Raw genomic sequence first — 19,880 nt, 5'->3', positions numbered from 1 at the left:
TTGTAGATACAGAAACGAAAGAGCATCACAAGGGGATTTAATGAAGACACAGATATCTCACTTGGGCAGTTTGAGCTGCAGTAACACTCACCTGAGAAGCCCATCTTCCAATGTTGCTACAAATCTGGCCATGAGCTTACAAGAGAAACACACACTGAAATTAAATAGACATTAAAAAAAGGATTTGTCTTCTGCATCTTACCATCTAGTACAAAAGACACATACAAGAAAACTTCTTCAGTAAGCTATGACACTAGAAATTTCAATTATCAACTTAATTTTTTTAATAGTAGATTCTACCTACACAAATAAAATAGTCAAGCCAGTTTTTGATGACAATTCTTCCATTTGTTTCAGTACTCCCATCTTTACCCCTATTTTAATTTAATTTATATCAAATAACAGACTGCTGATATTCTGCTAATTTGCCTCCTACAGAACTCAATTCTTCACACTATGAGTGATTCAGTCTTTGGTTTGGCTTTATTAGGCTGCCCTTTCAAGCAGAAATGGCCTCTGTATTTCCTTTGATGAAAAAAAACCTCCAAACTCCAAAACTGCTTTTTTGGCCATCACTAAATTACTTCTAAAACAGGCAACTTAAAGGCTGAAGCGCTTTCTCCTAAGTGTTTACAGTAGATTAAGTGATAACTCAGGTTAGCAAAATGGCATTTAAAACTCTGTGGTGATAACTCTCACTGCACGCACTGACAGAACTTTGTTCCTGCACTGTATTTCAACATACAGTCACTCATTATTTTTCCAGCTGTAAGATAATTTCTAACTATTCAGTTATTTTCTAACTATTCATGTTTGTCATATGTCAATTCCAATGCCATCCAGGTACTTTCGGGTATACTGCCAAAGGTCTTTATGTCCTAAATCAGAAAGCAGTCCATCAACATCCTGGGTATTTAATTACAGGAAAAGATCAAGAGAGCCAGTAATATGTTACTTGTGAGAAAACCCATTATTTCTGGCTGACAGAGAAACTATAAAAGAAGCAGAAAAATCACACATCTATACAGAGCGCAAAGTTCCATTTGTGACTGAGTCATAGCTACTTAACACACCTGGATACCTGAAACAAACCAATTCCTTATTTGTTGTACATTTCCTCCTTCAAGAAGATGCATCAGATGATACTGTAGAGAAGCTTAGGAACACGGGAAAAATGACACGCATTTTGACTCATCAGTGATACCAGACCTGAGTCAAATCCTTAAGTGCCCTTTCAGTGACTAGAAGCATCTAAGACATTTCGTTACACTTGTGAATAATGACCTTCCAGAGGAGAGTCACCAGTGATCAACAGCACGATTTCAAAGATCTAAGCACCATGTCAGGGGCTTTGGTAGTCAGGGGTTCCTGACCCCATGGCATCCTTATGCATCACAACCAACAATCAACCAAAGCATCTGGCAGATCATCAGCATTGGAACCACCACAGGAAGGCCCATCCTTACATTCCAAATTTCAGGTTTAACAGTAACAACTGCCAGTAAATTTGCCCAGAATCCTGTGGAACATAGTACTGCAGAGCCATAACACTTGGGGCTAGTCAAGCATTTCACAGATTGAAGATTATGAAATAATGACCTAGTTGTTTTCATTTATTCACGTGTTTACATGGCCCGTTTTTTCCCAACTAAAAAGTCACAACCATCTAGTAATATTGTTTATAACAGAGTAAGTCCTTACCCAGAACTTGTGTTTATGCAAGAGTTAAAAAGATCTCAGTCTAACAAGCAAATGTTAAGGAGGATCAGTGACACATGAAGCAATTATGTTTCTTTCTTGGAAAATGTACCAGTGTTTGCACTTAAGTCTGAATAGCGTCCCCATCTACATACTTTGTCAATACCTGCTCTTTTCAAACAACCTTCCCCTCCCTTGTTTTGTGAGCCTCAACAGAATCAGAGCTCAGGACATACACTATTAAAAGAACAAAGCACTGGCCAACTGACTTGAGGAGGCTCATACTCCACTTAAGTGTAATTTACATGATACAGTTAATGATTTTACAAGAAAAAGAAGTTTTTCATTCCATACTTTGCTGTACAGATGTACCAAGATCAAATATTTTAACAAGTGTTTGCAAGTGCAACCTCTGTACAAAAAAAAAAATCAGACTGAGATTGAGACCACCATAATAATAAAACAACAATATGAGTACTAGTACCAGTCCTAAACCATTCTAGCCAAGAAAGTATCAAAACCAGACAGTTCTCCAAACACCCGGCTACAGGGCACTCTCAGGTAAAAAACAAAAAAAACGAAAAAACACCAAAATGCCAACACCTTTATGCTGAAATGCAGTTGCAGATGTTGCTTTAATACGAAAGGTAGAAATACTGTAATTTTGGTGCTTTAAAGCAGTTCCATGGCAAAGTCCCAGAGCATACCCTTACTGGAGGTACACACAGTGGCTGGAGTATTAACTTATCACACTGACTATCAGCTGACTGGTGGAATACACATTATCCATTTCTGATATAAGCAATTTTTATGGATCATCCAGTATTAAAGATGTCTTTCTCCATTGCAACATGTGCTGTGTACTGTATCCTTTTCCTTCCCACTGGAAAGGATAAACCAGGTGTATTTACCACCTGTATTGGGTTGCTGACACTGACAATAACTGATGAGGTCTGCTGGTGAAGATGTGGACAGAACAGTTTAGTCAGTGCTCTGGCTCTATCACGACAAATCCACTGGAAGTAAAGGAGAGGTTCATTGCTAATACTTTTTTTCCTTTAAAGCACATTGTTATTTGTCATTTTTGTCAGGTCATCAAGTAGTTACGTCTAACCCAGTTGCTCATGGCTATTTGTCTCAAAAAAGCTCATATATCCAAGTAAGGACAGAGGCAAGCTTAGGCATAGGACAATATCTGTAAGAACTTATATTAAACTTTGCACTTGATCCTCTACAAGGTCACATTCTCATTACAGCAAGAACTAAAACCAATGAACTACCATAAAAGGAAGTATTTCCTTCTGTACATTATTTTTATTATTTACATAATACAATATAGCATAGATGCTGGGTAGCTTATGTGCAATACATAAATATGAACTATCTGTACATGTTTGCATATCTAATAACTCAGAAGAACAAAGTTAGAAGCGGAAACCTGACGCTTTTAATAGTGAAGTAAAAACCAAGACTGAACACTGGCAACAAAAATCAGGTAGGAGTAGTGCCTTGTGTATGTATGTAACTATTTACAAATGAGAACAGGCATTACCACAACACTAGTCTAAACCGTATTTGTTTATATAAAAAACACAAGTTTCATACATCACAAAAACCCCTTCCATTATAACACAGAAGTGATATATATTACCAGACAAGCATCAGTGAAGAATACTGCCTTTTCTAGTTGTTATTGTACAATGCCGTAGATAACGCAGCCCATGCAATACACCCAAGAACACTACAGTCCTATACCCAAGTACAATTAAAAATGATAAAGCAGCCCTCCAAGAGTGGTTCCAGCTACCATTTAAGTCTACAGCAGACATGTTAGGTATGGTTTTCCATGCAGAACGGTGCAACTGTTACATTTTAAACTAGAAAAATTAATTTCTAATATTCTTTTGAACTTGGAACACACAGAACATAAGTAGTACATGAATAATAAACTGCTCTAGTATTTCAGCAACTTATTCAGACCTGTGTTGCTTGATAGAGATGCTGTGATATGTCTAGAAACATTTGTAACTGTGTTTTGAGAACCAATCTTACAATATTGTGCTACACAACATTTTTAGCTAGGCAAGGAAAAGCGGACAATTCTGTTGCAGGCCAGTTCTTAAGCTCCTAATAGGACATCTCCTTTGGGAACTTTTTTTCAGGATTCTTGAGTTAATGTAATCTTTTAAAAAAGCAATTTTCTTCTCATATGTATCTGATTTTTTTTATTTTTCTCAGTGCAGTTGTTAAGTGACTAAAATATGGCAAAGACGCTCATCTTACTGTGATGGTAGACCCCTCTACACAGCTTGCATTCTGCTGGAAAACTAAAATGGGAGTGTGACAACTAAAAGTAGAATGAGATTTTAAATTATAGAAGTAGACTGCCAACTGTTTTGATGTATCCTTCTCCAAAACAGGCATACAACATTAGCCGAACATTAAACACCTCATGCACATCTCAAAAGGCAGAGCTGCTGCACACATGCAGATTGCATACATCTGTTTGGCACATGTGAACTAGAGTCTGTCCTCTGTGCATGTGTATTCCTGCGCAGGTTTCTGATCATCCATCTATTCTGGGGAGGGCATATACATTTTCAAGGGCTGTATCTATCCAATTCTGCCTGTAACAAACACCCAAACATTTGAAGTATCATTTAGACAGACAGGACTAGAAGTAAAACTTTCAAAAGCAAAGGAAAATGACCATGCACCTGCTCTTTTCATGGTTTTTAGGATGTATTGAAAAAAAAGCCCCACAAAAAGTCAGTCAGTCTTTTCACAAGCACATTAATTTATATTCTCTGAATTTTTTCAGCCACCACAACTGGATTCTCTTTTCTGATTTTTGCTGCAGCTTCTGCTTTGTAATCATATGGGCAGTTATGCTTGTCAGAATAACGGTGAAGTCCACAAAATAGGTTTCCACATCGGCAGTCAAATCCTGTACACAGAAAAAAAAGAAACATTACTAGGAATTAGTTTTTAATTATGGTGTTAATTAAGGGTGCAGTCACTACAAAGGGGACATGTTTGTCTACTGTGATATACAGAGTAAGAAAAATAAATGGACTTACTAAGTTGTGTGAATTGTGAAAAAGCTGACAAATCTAATAAAACACAATTTTTGACAAGTTTAATCTAGCAAGAGGTAACTAATCATGCAAATTTGTTTAAAATTGACAGTATTCTCATACCTGTAAGGCCAACCTTCTTCCTGCACATGAAACATCTGTTCTTCTTTGGTTTCGGCAGTTCAGCAGCTCTCTCCTCACTCTCTGAAGTACCAGGCTGAGAAACTGATGGGCTTGGTTGAGTAACAACTGTTAAAAGCACACAAAGGAAATAAGGGTAAAATTTGCTTTTCTTGACTTCATGGGGTATCAAATAGTATGCATACAGTAAGGATTAATTCAACCACTAAGATCCTGACATCTGTTGCCTACAGTACTACACTGACTAGTCTAAAAACATGAATCAGAAATAAGGATTTTTATCCACCCCTTGTGACTACTTGAGACACTGAGATTATTCTGCACATTTCAACATTTAGGAAATAAATGGCACTTACTCTATATATCTATGCAGGCTTGAAAAGCATGACAGAAATTCCATGCGCACCTCTTATATTTAAATAAATCATACGATTAAAGCAATATTTAATCTAAAAAGTAACAATACCGTCACAGCTAAAGTTGCTGAATACAGATACCTCTGTAGAAGATATAACTAACATGAACATATTTTAGAGGGAAAAAAAAAAAAAAAAAAAAGAAAAGAAATTCAGGAATATGTTCCTGCTATAGTACTGGGTCGTTTTGCCACTTCTGCAGTGAAGTCAGGTATCTAAGGCAGCTCACCAAGACAGCAGCTAGGAAGCTGTTAATTTTATGACAGATCCAGAACGCAGCTACATAATACACAGTTCTAAAGAGCCCTCATTTAAATAACAAAGTGCAAATTTGCATTGCATATTTGTATTTTTTGCAATTTATTCAGTTTTGGTGTTTAAACAGGTATAGTCAAAATGAATACTTTTTCAATTGCCTCTTTAGACATCTTAAGAACATCTTTAGACATGGCTGTTTTATTGTAAAAAGTGTTTTATCCCAAGAATTTAATTTTTTAAATTGATATCCTCTTCATATCCAAAAATGGAACTAAGGAAAGCTAAAAGACGCACTTGTACACAACTGTAATACCTGCTCTTGGTACAAGTTTGCTGAACACTCTCAGAGCATGATAACATCTATCATAATATCTATTACAAAATGCATTTCATAATAAATGGAATACGTAAGCCTCAAGGACGTATTTGCAGTTAACTTTATACAAATATGGTTTGTTAGACAAGATTCTTTTGAATAGTACTTGCTTGTTAAAATTGTATTTGCATTGTCATAGAAAACTTCACAATTCACTGCACAAGAAACGAACGCCCCAGGCAAGACTTCACAATCTAAACAACACTTATAAGCAACAAACTCTCAGAAGTAACAGGGAACCTTCAGTGCTCATCATCAAGAAATTTCTTGCAGTAAAACAAATGACTGCTAACATTATTTTATACCTCTACATCATAGCAACAGAGCTAATGAGCAACCAAGGTCATTTACAACCTGTTGTTTTTCTTTGGTCACATTGCAGATATTTTATAACCCTTTTTTGGTGGAAACAATTTGTTTTGATTAAGATTTTCTAGATGAACAAATATGACACTCTGAACCTGTCTTTAAATCCTAAGACAATCAGTGTTCAGTACCAGTTTGTCTACTAGAGAGCCTGCGACCAAAAACTGGCCTAACAGCCAGCAGTATCACAAACTGAGTGTACCTGTCAGATGTTATGCACCTTGGCTAAGAGCTGTTAGCTATGGCCTTAAAAAATTACAAAGACTGAACACCTCTCCAAAGGTATAGTCAAATCTCGTTTTTTAAGATTTGTTGTATTGCTAGTTTGTTTCAAAATAAAAAGCTAGTTGTAAGCCAAAACAGATGAATGAGAGGAACCAGAAACACACACATTGCAATTTGGTGTGTAGTTAGTAAAGAGAAAGCTTTGTCTGTGTCAGAAGTAATTTAAAAATTTGAGCCCTGGAAGCATGCATGCTGTTTCAATCATATGCTAAAGAAAATATAGAGGGTGGCAAATAAACAGTGACATAAAGTCACTCACAACATACACTAAGAAAAAATGAAAATGAGAAGAGAATCATTTATATCACTGCCTAACACATGTCAACAAGGAAGTCAAAATTAAAACTTCCCAGGAATTATCAAGGCAAAAAGCTTAGTAGATCACTCCATCACAAAACAAAGCCTCTGAGAACAAATTAATCTAGGGAAAATGTTATCAATTTCTACAAGTATACTTCCATCTATAATATCTTCCAAGTATACAAGTTTCTTCCATGAAGAAACTGCAACAATGGCAGCCCACATGTGTAAAGCGATGAAAGTGATTTTAAGAAACTGCAGCAGCACGTTCCCTGAAAAGGCTGCTGAACAGGATACTTCCCCCACAACTAACACATCTTCCAAGGAGGAAAAGCAGGACATAACATGCAGTAAGTCACTAAAAGGTACCAAGCCAAGAGGGGACATAGCTCCCTAAATCCAAACTAAAACGTTCCATTTATTACTCTCCAAGAATAAAGGATTCTGCTGATATTTTATGCCACCAGACTTTAGTCTGATTGGCTTTTATGATGCTAAATGTTCATAAATGTGCTTCTGAGTAATGGCGAGGACAGTCGAAAAAGTTGCTCACCCTGTGCCCTAGAGCTCAGAACAAAATTCCTTTTTCATCAACCTACAGATGAAAAATACTGAAAACTGCAGTTGTTCTGCCATGACATCAGGAGCCTACCTAAATCAAAATACTGTTCTTACAGTTGTTTGCCACAAAAGGCTTCCTTTAACACAAAAGACAAATCCAACTGGGCAAGTACAATTCCGGTCCTCAAGATATTAACTTAAATTCATGCCAGAAATCACGGTGTTAATCAAAGTGCTCAAAATGATTTATGTATCACCATAGAACAGGTAGCTGAAAAAGGGCCAAAAGCTGTAAAATAGTGGTTGCTGGTACCCGTCAACCTGCTTCCTCAGTAACAGTGTTCAGATGAAGCAAACTCCTCACACTAAAACTTCTCACCACTGTAAAAGAGCTCTTACTGGTATGATGCACTTTTTCATCCTGATCTCCAAACTGGAGAAACATGGAATTGAATGATTAACTATGTGGTTGATAAGGAATTGACTGGATGGACACAGCCAGAGAGGTGTGGTCAGTGGTTCTATGTGCAGTTGGAGACTGGTGATGAGTGGCATCCCTTAGGGCTCTGTCTTGGGAACTCTGCTCTTGCATATCTTAATCAGTTACACAGACAGGGATTATGCGCATTCTCAGCATGAAGGAGGGGATGCCAGACAGGGAGATCTGGACAAACTTGAGAAATGGGCTCAAGACCCGTCCATCTACTCTGCTACTGCAGACCCCATCTGGAGCACTGAATCCAGCTCTGGGGTCCTCAGCACAGGAAAGATGTAAATCTGCGGGGTTAACCAGAGGAGGGCCACAAAGATGATCAGGAGGCTGAAACACCTCTCCTATGAAGCTGAGCTCAGAGAGACAGGGTTGTTCAGCACGGAGATGACAAGGCTCTAGGAATACCTTACAGAAACCTTTCCAACTTTAGATGGATAATAAAACAAAGGGATAGATTTAAACGTGGGCAGATAGTGATAGGATCAGGGGAAACGCTTTTGAATTACAAGATAGATATATATGAGATGTTAGGCAGAAATTCTTTACTCTAAGATTAGTGATGCACAGGAACAGAGGACTCAGAACTAGACGATCTATAAAACCCTTTCCAACCCAAATGGTTCTGTGGTTCTGTGTAGCCCCCTCTATCACTCTGGTCATGTCCTCTCCTCTCTCTGGTTCAAGACCTGCAAAGATTTACTTCACTCAAATTTTACCAGATCAGTTCTCCTAGTACAATGCCAAAAACTTTAGGGACAACTGATTTTCAGAACTGGGTAGGCTTTTATTTGGTCTTACATGATTTTGGTCTTACATGATTGCCTGCAGGGACTATAAATATGCATTACCATCATGGTCAACGATGGCTATTATCCTAGCAAATTAAAGACTAACCTAATCCTATACTGGATGTGTCTGCCTGAAAAAGTCTACACAAATGCAGGCATTTCATCACGAATTTTGGAAAATTTCCTTCAAATGTAGCCTTAAGATAAGATGCATCCTTACCAGAGGAGCAGCAAGGCCACTAATGGAACCAGCTACAGGACAAAGTACAACAGCTACTCAATCTACATGCAAAAAGGTTCTACGAACTGAAGAATAAAGTTCTTCTTAGACTCATGGGAATGCCATTTGAAATTTAAAACCACTCTAGGAACATTCAAAGCTGTCAGTAGCTTTCTTATATAAAACAGTATGGCTACTTCAAAAAAAAGCATGTATCAGTATCAGTATTACAGAGCTTTCACTCTGAAAAGGAATGAATCCACTATTTCAGCTGAAGGAAACACACTGAAAATCAATCATATTAAAAGTGACCAGAAAGGAATACAAAAGTAACAGAACAAAGTTTTTAGAAGCTTCTCTGACAGAAGAAAAAAATCACCAAAATAAAATCTAAACACCTTAAACTTCAAGGATAACACTGGCACAAATTCTTGAAAGTGCAGGGAAAAAAATTGATTTAAGGACTGTGACTTGATTAAGTTAACCGCTAACTGCCAGCATCGAAGAAACAGAAAAAACAAAACACGAGAGAGAAAAGGTCAAGTCAGAAGTTATCCAAAATACATTAGATGCATTTCTGCAGTTATGGAGCTGAAACAGTAGTAGTAGTAACAGAAGTACTAGACACAATACAATCCTTAGACTGCATATGAGCACAACTGCCCTGGTTTCAGCTGGGATAGAGTTATTTTATTCTCAGTAGCTGGTACAGCGATGCATTTTGGATTCAGTATGAGAATAATGCTGATATATTACTAATGTCAAATAATAAAACTAGTGTTTTAAATATTGCTAAATAGTGTTTTTACTTTAAAACAAAGACTTCTCAGTTTCATGTACTCTGCAAACAAACAGGTGCACAAAAAGCCAGGGGAGAGAATCACTGGGACAGCTGACCTGAATGAACAAGCCAAAGAATAATCCACACATCAGAACACACTTCCCCCAATGTATAAATGGGGAGTGTTGACTGGGAGCTGCCTACGACTGCTGGGGAATGAGCTGGGCATCAGTCAGCAGATGGTGACCGTATGTAGTATGCATCACTGGTGAAATATCTGGAGTTAATTCTTTCTTCTCCTCTTCTCATTACAATTATATTGTTAATACAATCAGCATTGCTTATCTTACTTCATTTTAATTGTTAAGCTTTTTTATTTTAACACATGGGGTTTAGTTTTTTCCTCCACCAACTGTCCTCAGCACTGGAGAGCAAGAACTGAGTGAGTGGCTGCATAGCACTTAGCTGTCAGCTGGGGTTAGTCTAAACCAACAAGGCGCTTGTACATAAAACTTTAGTCTGGAAGGATGGACAGTACCTGCTATGCTTTGTTGAACTTTTGCTCAGGTACTATAACTTCTATGCCAGCCTATGTGCCTGTGATGAAAGGCTGCAGAACAAATCTCCATCATGCTTACTTTTATGTTGAAGAGTGGGAATATAAATGTTCTGCAGCATGCCACTCACCTCTCCATGCCTAAGTCTAACTCTTCTATTTGCATATTTAATACCTTAAATTAATATGCCCATTAATACAACATACTGATTCCCCAGTTACAGAAGCACAGTTTAATTTGGTTATCATAAAGACTTGACGTGCATGGTGTATCACTATTAGAAGAATAATAATAATGTGCTATCACCAACACACACAGCACCAGCAGTTAGGTCCTCAGCACTTTTCTGCGCAGTGGACAGCTTCAGCGCTTACAACAGACTTAATTTCTGAAATTTTTCAATCAGGAGTGTTTACCAAAGCTACAGCAGGCATGGGAAACATGAAGACAAGCTAATTATTTCAAACACAATATAGAATGTTACTAATACAACGGAACTGTTTACAGCGAGCAACGTCATGAAACTAGTACAGCCATGTGTGAAAACAAACCAGAACAAACAAGGCACTCATTACAACCAGATTTATGAAACATCATGTATGTACATCTTGATCTTACCCGACATCATAAGCTACCTTACTTATATCTTACTCACAGTATTACCTGCAACACACTGGCTCTACCTACAGCATAGCAAGGGTAACCTGTTACAGGGTCTCTCAACCTGAATGCTCAACGGCTGTACAACAGCTCCAACCCTAACAGCTTGATTGAGAGCAGAGACACGCCAACCAGCATTGCCTGCAGTATTCTAACACTGCTGCTGCTGAATGACAGGATAAGTTACAGCATGGACAGAAGTTGACAGTATTTACATATTTTTAAAATATGTAACTTACACAATACCATTATCAGTTTAATTTCTGGTTTACTTTTTCATAAGCCATACTACTTACCTATAACACTACACCCTAATCAGAGCATTACTGCATTAAAAAACCCAACCCAATCAAAAACAACCACAAAAAGTACTACACTCTTGAGCCAGTGCAGATACTGTGTCTGGAAACAGTGACAGACTGACTAGAAGCTGATAATTTAGCAAAGTAATTACCTACAAAAGTCTAAGAAAATGCTAAAAATATGCTGTGCATTAAAACAATACAATTGTTGAAATAAACTTATTTTTAAAACCATTTATTTATAGCGGGGGATTGGTTTTGTATGGCCCGTTTTTGGTAGTGCAAGGCTACAGAGGTGGCTTCTATCAGAAGATGGTAGAAGCTTCTTTCACGTCTGGCAGAGCCAATCCCTGGTAGCTCCAAAGTGGGATGGGCTGTTTTCTGCCAATCAGAAATGGTGGTAACACCTCTGTGGTAACATATTTAAGTAGAAAGAAAAACAGAAGTTGTTGCACAGCATCAGTTGTAATCACTTGTGAGAAGAACAACTCTGCAGACACCAAGATCAGTGAAGGAAGGGCAGGAGGTGCTCCAGGCACTGGAGCTGAGATTCCCCTGCAGCCTGTGGTGCAGACCATGGTGAAAAGCTGTGCCCCTGCCGCCACAGAGGTCTATGGGGATGCAGAGATCCATGTGCAGCCCAGGGAGGAGCCGCACGCCAGAGCAGGGGGATGCCTGAAGGGAGGCTGTGACCCCATGGGAGCAGACAAGGGCTCTGCTCCCATGCTGGAGCAGCCTGTCCTTGAAAGACTGTAGCCCATGGAAAAGTTACCCACCCTGCAGCAGTTTGAGGGGTGCCATTGCCCATGGGATGGACTCATATTGCAGCAGTTCTCAGGGACCTGCTGCTCGTGACATACACTCATGTTGGATAAATTCATAGAGAGCTCTCTTCAGTGGGAGGGACCCCAGAGTAAAGTAAGCGAATGACTCCTCTCCCTGAGCAGGAGGCACCTTGGGTGATGACCTGACCACAACCCTGGCTCCTGGCACCACTGGGTTAGGAGGCACAGAGGATGTGAGGGGAAGGTGTTTTTAAGGTCTGATTTTACTTCTCATTATCCTGCTCTGATCTTGTTAATAACTCCACACCTTTAATTCAAGTCTGTTTTGCCCTTGACAGGTATCTGGGGAGGGATCTCTCTCCATCCTTATCTCAACTCATTAACCCCTCAATTTATTTTCTCTCCCCTGTCTAGCTGTGGAGGGGAGTGAGGCTTTCATGGGTGCCTGGAATCCAGTCAAGACTCAGAGCACTTCAACAAGTTACAAGAAAACAATCATGTAAGTTACAACGGAGTTACATCCACCACGCCTTTCTTCAGATGTTAAGGTACAATTGTCTTAGCACCAGGTTTGCTCTGAAGGCGAATCTAGGTTGCAACCTCAACCTGAGCAAAGAAAAAACAAAAAATCCCAACAAAATCAATAGAAACAAGCTTGTTAAACTTCATAGTGTAGTATATGGTAGAGATAATTCATGCTATATATGTATAAAATACTGTAAAATCCAAGCTATGTCTTTGACCACTCTGGCTGGGAGCAGAGTCTTATTTTTATTCAATTAGTTGCCAAACAAAAAAAATATCAAGTCTGTTAAAAGTATGAATGAAACCTTCCTGGGCCATGATTGCTGACTTCCCTGGAGGGCCTGCACCTGGGAAGGTTGCATCTACCATACTCAAGCACTGGCACCACTCTGCTACATGTGAATGAAGGCTCTTCCAAAGTGCTCAGACAACCATCTAGACACCTGGACTTACTTTTGTCTATTCCTGCACACGTATGGCCCCAGTTCTACATGTGAAGAGACACAAAGGAACATTCAGTCATCCCTGCCTCAAGGCAGAATAAACTGTATATAAGCTAACTGTTGAAGCAGTCAGGGTGAACCACTGGGGAGACACTTTGTCAGTTGGATCCCGGTTCACCCAGTGCCGACACCCGGGGTTGACGCCGCCTTGGCTATGGTGGTTTTTCTCAAAATTTTATGTTGTTAACAATCTAATAACTCATTGCTAAATTTTCTTATAGATTTGGTTTCCGATTTGATAATTTATAACGATAGTTTATTTTTTCTCAACTTCTCCACTTTCTAGTCAGTTGTTTCAATTCCAAAAGTAAAGAAAGTATAATTTTATGCTACAGGATTGCAAAAACAAATAATTTACCAGATGTAATGCTTCTTTTAAACTTTCTGATTTGTAAGGGAAGCAGACAAAATCTCTTTTGCTAATGAACAGCTGGCAAAAGAGAATGTGACTTCATACTTTTGAAGACACAGTTCATGATCTAGTACCAGTTATGAAATTGCCTCTAGTGTCAACCTATGCTTATAGCTACATGTTTATTTCATTAACAACTCTATGACTGCATTATTTTAGAGAATCATATCTAAAAGAGAGTATTAACTTTTGTTGCTATCAGGTGATGCAAATTATTTACAATTGTTCCAGTTTGTCTTCAACAGACCAACACATAATGGATGCTACTGGAGAAAAGGAAGATAAAAAATCTGCCTAGTCCAGACACATCAGGAATTTTTAATAAACAGTCTAGGCCAGCTTCTCTTGCCTGCAAGACACAGAGTAATGCACCACTAAATATAGCCAACACTGTCAAATTAAGAAGTCCAACAAACCCTAAGAATAGTATATAAGGACATTATCTTACACTGTCTAGGATCTATGCCAAACAATAACACCTAAAAGGGAATTTGGGCATCATAGCAGCTGAGGCTGCCTCAGGAATTTACAGGTATGTTCTCTCAGAAGATAGTTTTTTCAAGTTTTCAAGTTTTTCCAGAGCCATTTAAGTTCTCTGGTAGTATTTCCAACCATCTCTACACAAGCTTGTGACAGCTTTTACTGAAAATGGTAAAAACCCTTTGTACAAATACTGAGTAAATTAACATCAAGTGTCAGAACAGTCTTTGTTGGCAAAGATATTTCTAGATAAAAACCACTTTGATAGAGCGCTTAGCAGCATCTGATGCCATTTTTATCTCAATGACTTCAAAACTGGAGAAACAGATTTTACCTTCAGCTTGAGTAAACAGATTTCCTACTACACATCAGTTTTTAGTTTTTAAAACTGTTTCAGAGCTGGTAAATAAAAAAAAAAAAAACTCTGGGTTTGTTAAGAACAAAACAAGTGTGTTAAGATATCCATTTGGTACAAATTCAGTTGTTCACTGGTTAGGTTAAGCAAGCTGCCCTCCCTCTCTGCCTCAGTACAAGAAATAGCTCAGTCCTCGAAGTTTTACTACTCCAGCTACAACAATCCAACATGAGCATAAAACTGTTAAACGGACAATTCACACATAACATTTAAAGCTGCAACTACCCTACATCCCTGAAACAATGCATTGAGTATATCTAGGGATTACTCAATTAGTTCAAGAACCCTAAGCAACTTCTGTTAATGTTTCTAAACCACCCATTCTCCCTTCCCCAACAGCCTCACTTCTCTGTAGAATGGAATTTATTAAGCACCATTCTCAAACACAACAAGCCATTTTGACTGCCATGAGTCAGCTGGAATTGTTCTGCTAGATAACATACTGAATCCAAACAGTTCCACTTCAAAACAGAACACCTTGCCCTAATATGATTTTAGAGTGCCTCACCTTTAAAAACAAATGTTAGGGATCTAAAAACACCCTTATAAGTGTAAATTCTTTTACTAACAATTAACATATATTTAAAAGCTGTTCTTGAACTAGTCCTTTTTCTTTATTCTGAGCAGACTGTACTCAAAAAGCATCCTAAACACATTTCTTAAGACCACCACCACAACAGGAGATGGCTACTCAGAAAGTAAACACACTCTGCACTCATGTTAAGACACTGGTTATGGCCAGTGTTGCCGAGAACATACCTGGCTCAGTCTCTGTTTTCGGTTTTAATTCCTCCTCTCTTGAAATGCTCATTTCTGTCATTTGCTGTGTTACAGGCAAAGCGGCAACAGGCACGTTTCTGTTTAAGCACAGTGAAACACAAAATTTACATCAGTTTTACATTAGTAATAAAAGCTTGAACTCTTCAGACCCATTAATGAACTACTGGTTCAGTCACTATTGATACATTTTCCTGACCTATACTTCTACTATTTCCAAAATACTTCTTTATTTTATTTTAGATTCTATTATTTTAGAAAAAAACAGGCAAGCCTGTAACAAATTAGTTCTGTAGATAAACAAAAACCATTCCTTTTACTGCAGTACTACAACACCAAATATCTGAATGATTTTTCAATTTACATGGATTCATAGAGCCCTGTCAGGCCCATTTTCTTCTGCAGGCACTCACTGCAACAGGACAGGATTGCTGCAGGCCTTCTAGCAAACACACAGCTCATTCAACCGTCACAGTACAACCCTTATTTTACCTTGTTTTTTCAGATGTGCTGCCAGCAGCACCTTCACAGTTGTTTAAGCTAGTGTCTGCTCTCTGTACAGATGCAGAGTCTGAGGTAGGACTGTTTGAACCACTGGTTGTTCCTACGTAACAAGAATTTGACAAGTTATGAATAAATCACAGAAAACACATTAATCAAATAGTCTCCTATACAGCTATGAACTGCCTGCATACAATCTTCAATGCTACTGCTCATTACTTTTTACTTAAAGACACTTTTACATAATAACCAAAATAGAGATTGCATTAAAAAAATGCTAACAGAAGTGGCTAAGAGGGAAAGCAAGTTACGATTGAATGCCAAGCAAACCAGAACATTACACAAAAATTATTTTTATCTTTACTGTGCTTTTAAGTAGTATTTTCTTTGAATATTCATTCTTTCAGTTCAGCCTTCAGAAGTTCTCTAACAAAACGTTCTAATAGTCCTTGTAATTCTCTGTATATTTAATTTCTACAGAAATAGAGAAACTCAACCCCCAACAATTCCCCACACTCTTACCCATTGGGCTGATTCTACCACTATTCTGCTGTCGCTGAAGATGTTCTTTGTAGCAAACTGAACACATCCCATTTGTCCTAGGATTTCCATAAAATCCACATCCTGTACTACACAGCATAGGCCCTGGGGTCTGGTTTGTCTCCTGAGTCATCTCGATGCTGTAAATAAAATCAAAAACTGCATTAGGAGCAGGAATGCCACCAAAATCAATTACAGGGTTAAACGTATTAAGAATTTAAAGAATTTTAAGTATATCTGCTCACCCTGCCTCACCAAGTGATATCACCATTCTTAAAGAGGGTTATATGAACATTAATATACCATTCAAGACCACAATTCATTGCTAAGTAACATCATTACGAACCTTTAGTACAAGACAAAGTGTCCTCATACTAATACTAAGAAATAATATACTTGCTGAGCACTGAACTGCATGTGCAGGTTAATTTGACAGACTAAAAACCCCCTTAAGTGCCAGCTTCTGAGCACTAACAGGGATATGCAGAATAAGTAAGACTACGCTCACACCCACAAAACAGTTCTGGCAAATAATATAGCTTATTTTTCTGGACTCCAACAGAGCCAAGAGACTCCAGCAGAAAAGCCCTGCTTTTCCAGCACTGATCTTACATCATTTTGAGGCTAATTTCACAATTACTCTCACAACAGTCTTCCAAGGGAGATAACAATAACAACTCCAAACTATTGAATACATTCTCTTACATAGCTTACACACTTACAGAAGAAAAAAATCCCTTCTCTAATCAGGTTGTGTCAAGACTTCTAAGCCCTCCAGAGCCAGTCAGTGCCAAGCATGCTAGAAATAATATCTTCACCTTCACCGCCTGTTAACCTCTGAAAAGCAAGGTTAGTAGAAAAAGGCATAGCAGCCAAATCCTTGACTCCCAAGGGCAATAAAACTGGAACACAGTAATCATGCATTTGCTACAAACTGAAGTAACGTAATAATATTGCACTAAAATTTAAATTTAGTAGAAGCTGCGCATATGGCATCTGAAGACATTTTAGTATAAACTTTGGATTGCTGTTTTCCTATTCAGAAACAGTCACAGTAAGAGATATTTGACAGCTGAGATTTGCTAGAAGTCAAAAATGCCAAAAGCAAATTCGTTACAGCATCAAGAAAAATGATTCTAATTAAGAGAGCTCACACGGCAAGTAGTACTTATGTTTCCCTAGTACAACTGCAACTGACAGGTGCCTTTAGATAAACTAAACTTCTGGGATGACAGTAAGCAAAACCGGGAGAAAGTAAACAAGCAAAATTCATCCTGTCAGCTAGTGGTCACAGGACCTAATTTTCCAGGTATAAATAGCTGTACTATCTATAGCTTTTAACACCTTCCAGGTATAAATAGCATTCTTTCTGGCTACAACATGACTTCTCACTTTATCTGATACAATTTTACAGCCAAACACACGAGCAATGGAGCTACAAGAAAGCCCGACCCACCTAGAGGAAATCTGAAAAAATCTTGTCATCTTTGACAAGACACAGAACTATGTCTACATAACACAGAAAAATAATACTACTGCCCTTTTGTTACTAGCCAGGTAAGATCAATATGCTATCAAACACACTGCCAACATCAACTGACCTGTTTTATTTCCGAGTTAGTGCCCTAAAATTTCACCACTTACTAAATGTTGCTTTAGGCGCCAACTCTAATATTCCAGCGCAAACTAGAAACTCAGCAGCTCCTTTGGTGGGCAGAGTGTTACACTACTTGAAATGCATGCCCCTGACGGAACGTTGCTACCCAACGCTGAACAAACAAGTCGCGCTTTTCCAGGCTCCGGGAGACGGCCGGAGTTTCACCCGCGTTCATTTTCAAGGCGCCGCCCGACAAGGGGAACCCCGCTACGGCTGCCGCGCCCCGACCGACGCCTTACCGCAGCTCCGGACCGGGCCCTGCGCGCTCGGCGGTGCCGCTGCCGCCGCGGCGGGTCGGTCACATGGGCGGACGAGCGCCTGCGCTTCCGCCTGTCAGGCGGCGGCGTGACGGGCCCGGGCCGCCCGCTGAAGTCAGCCCCTATTTATATCTCCCGCAGGCCGCCGGCTCCGGGAGGAGGCGCCGGCGAAACCCGACTACCCTTCCCTTCCAGGGAGGAGCGGGGAGAGCGGGTGCTGACCTGCAGCCCAGAAAATGCGGCATTACCAGCCCGCCGCCTCCCGCGATGGGCGCCCCAAAGCAACCATCGCTCCACCAATGCGCCCCGCAACACGGGGCGGGCAGGGTTACACCCAACCGCTCATCTTCGAGAGGAGGGAAAAAGATAATCGAAAAAGGTCTTCTTCCACCGGGACCCCGCCGTCATCAGCCTAACTTGGAGAAAGGCGAGGGTAAATCCCGTTAGCGGCCCCGGCCGCGCACCTCAGTCATCCCCTCGGCCCCGAGGCCATGGCCGGGCTGCCGCCGTCCAGCCGGGCGATCCCGCACTGGCGGCGTAACGACAAAAACGAGGGCCCCAACGCGCGCTGAAAGCAGCCCGAAAACCTGGGCACTGCGTTAGCAACGGGCTCGCTGACCTACATACCGAATGGCCTCAACATCCTCCTTCCGAAAAGGGATCACGATAAACACGAGAAACACAGGAACAAAACAAAAGGAGAACGCACAAAGGCTGCGCGGGTCACTCGCCGCTTACTCGCGTTCGGCAGAGCCCAGTGTCGGTACCGGGGAACCGCACCAGAGCAGGGCGCTCCCCAGGCGGCTGCAGTCCGGCGGCTGACTCAGACAAAGCGGGGGGCCTTGCCAAGCGCCCGCAGTGCCGCGCATCTTAACCGCGTCTCCCACCCCCTCCGCCTCCCCCGACACCCGGACACAAAAGACCCGCGAGGCTGCCGGGCTGAGGAGCGGCGGCAGCGGACGGGGGTCTCCAGCTCGGCCGCTCCTCGCAACCGCCTGAGTCACGGTCGGCCCCGCCGCCGGCAGGCCCCACGCCGCCGCTAGACACAGGAACCTCACTGTCTCGCCGCCTGCGCTGCTCCGCAGCGGCCCCGCCGAAGGCCGAACGCAACGAGGCCGCCCGAGAGGAGGCCCGGGCACACCCCGTCGCGGTAAAGGCCCCGCGGAGCCGAGCCCAGCATGCCACCCCTCACCCACCTGTTCCCGGCGGGGGCCACAAACCCCGCGGCGGGTGCCGTAGAAGGCGCCTCGGACAGCTCCGGGCGGCTGCGGGGAGAGCGAAGGTTGCGGGGGGCGCCGGGCTGGCGGCCGCGCCGCCGCCGCTTCGCTCCTTTGTTCCCGCAGCGGCAGCGGCGGCCGTGTCGGCAGCGGCGCGAGGCGGGACCCGCCGTGCGTGGAAGGCGGGCGGCGGGAAAGCGCTGGAGGCGGGTGGGTGGGGAGGGGGAAGAAGAAGACAGCGACGAGGAGGAGGAGAAGGAGGAGGAAAAAGAAGAGGAGGAGGAGGAGGAGGAGGAGGAGGGAGGAGCCCAGCCCGCCCGGCGGACGCGGCTCCTCCCTCTGCCCGCCCGCCGGTGCATGCGTGCTGCCGGCCCGCGCTCCGCCCGTTGCCGCTCTGGGGCGGGGCGCTCCCGGTGCCCGCCCGCCGTTCTGTCCCCAAGCCACGTCACCGAGCGCGGGAGCCCCGGGCCGGGAAGGCTCCTCGCTGCCGGAGCGCCTGCTTACCGCTAGGTGTCCGGGGGACGGAGCGCCT

The 19,880-nt window shown here is 41.4% G+C and overlaps 1 protein-coding gene across 2 annotated transcripts; it reads right to left on the bottom strand.

Moving 5' to 3' along the window:
• Positions 1 to 2,880: 2,880 nt before the first annotated feature.
• ZFAND5 (zinc finger AN1-type containing 5) lies at positions 2,881 to 19,568 on the bottom strand. 2 transcript variants are annotated; one of them, XM_059492360.1, is made up of 6 exons: positions 19,328 to 19,568; positions 16,200 to 16,357; positions 15,669 to 15,780; positions 15,159 to 15,256; positions 4,899 to 5,024; positions 2,881 to 4,645 (listed from the first exon to the last, which is right to left on the bottom strand). In XM_059492360.1, the coding sequence occupies exons 2-6, from the start codon at positions 16,348 to 16,350 to the stop codon at positions 4,497 to 4,499; spliced, it is 636 nt and encodes a 211-aa protein (XP_059348343.1). In that variant the 5' UTR covers positions 16,351 to 16,357; positions 19,328 to 19,568; the 3' UTR covers positions 2,881 to 4,496. The 2 variants fall into 2 exon arrangements, with proteins under 2 accessions (XP_059348343.1, XP_059348344.1); XM_059492361.1 differs by lacking the exon at positions 19,328 to 19,568 and adding an exon at positions 17,862 to 18,071.
• Between the last annotated feature and the right edge of the window lie 312 nt (positions 19,569 to 19,880).

Source organism: Ammospiza nelsoni, chromosome Z, assembly GCF_027579445.1.
Source record: "Ammospiza nelsoni isolate bAmmNel1 chromosome Z, bAmmNel1.pri, whole genome shotgun sequence".
Lineage (NCBI taxonomy): Eukaryota > Metazoa > Chordata > Aves > Passeriformes > Passerellidae > Ammospiza > Ammospiza nelsoni.
Note: the sequence above shows the minus strand (reverse complement) of the source record. Positions and strands in the feature narration are given on the sequence as shown.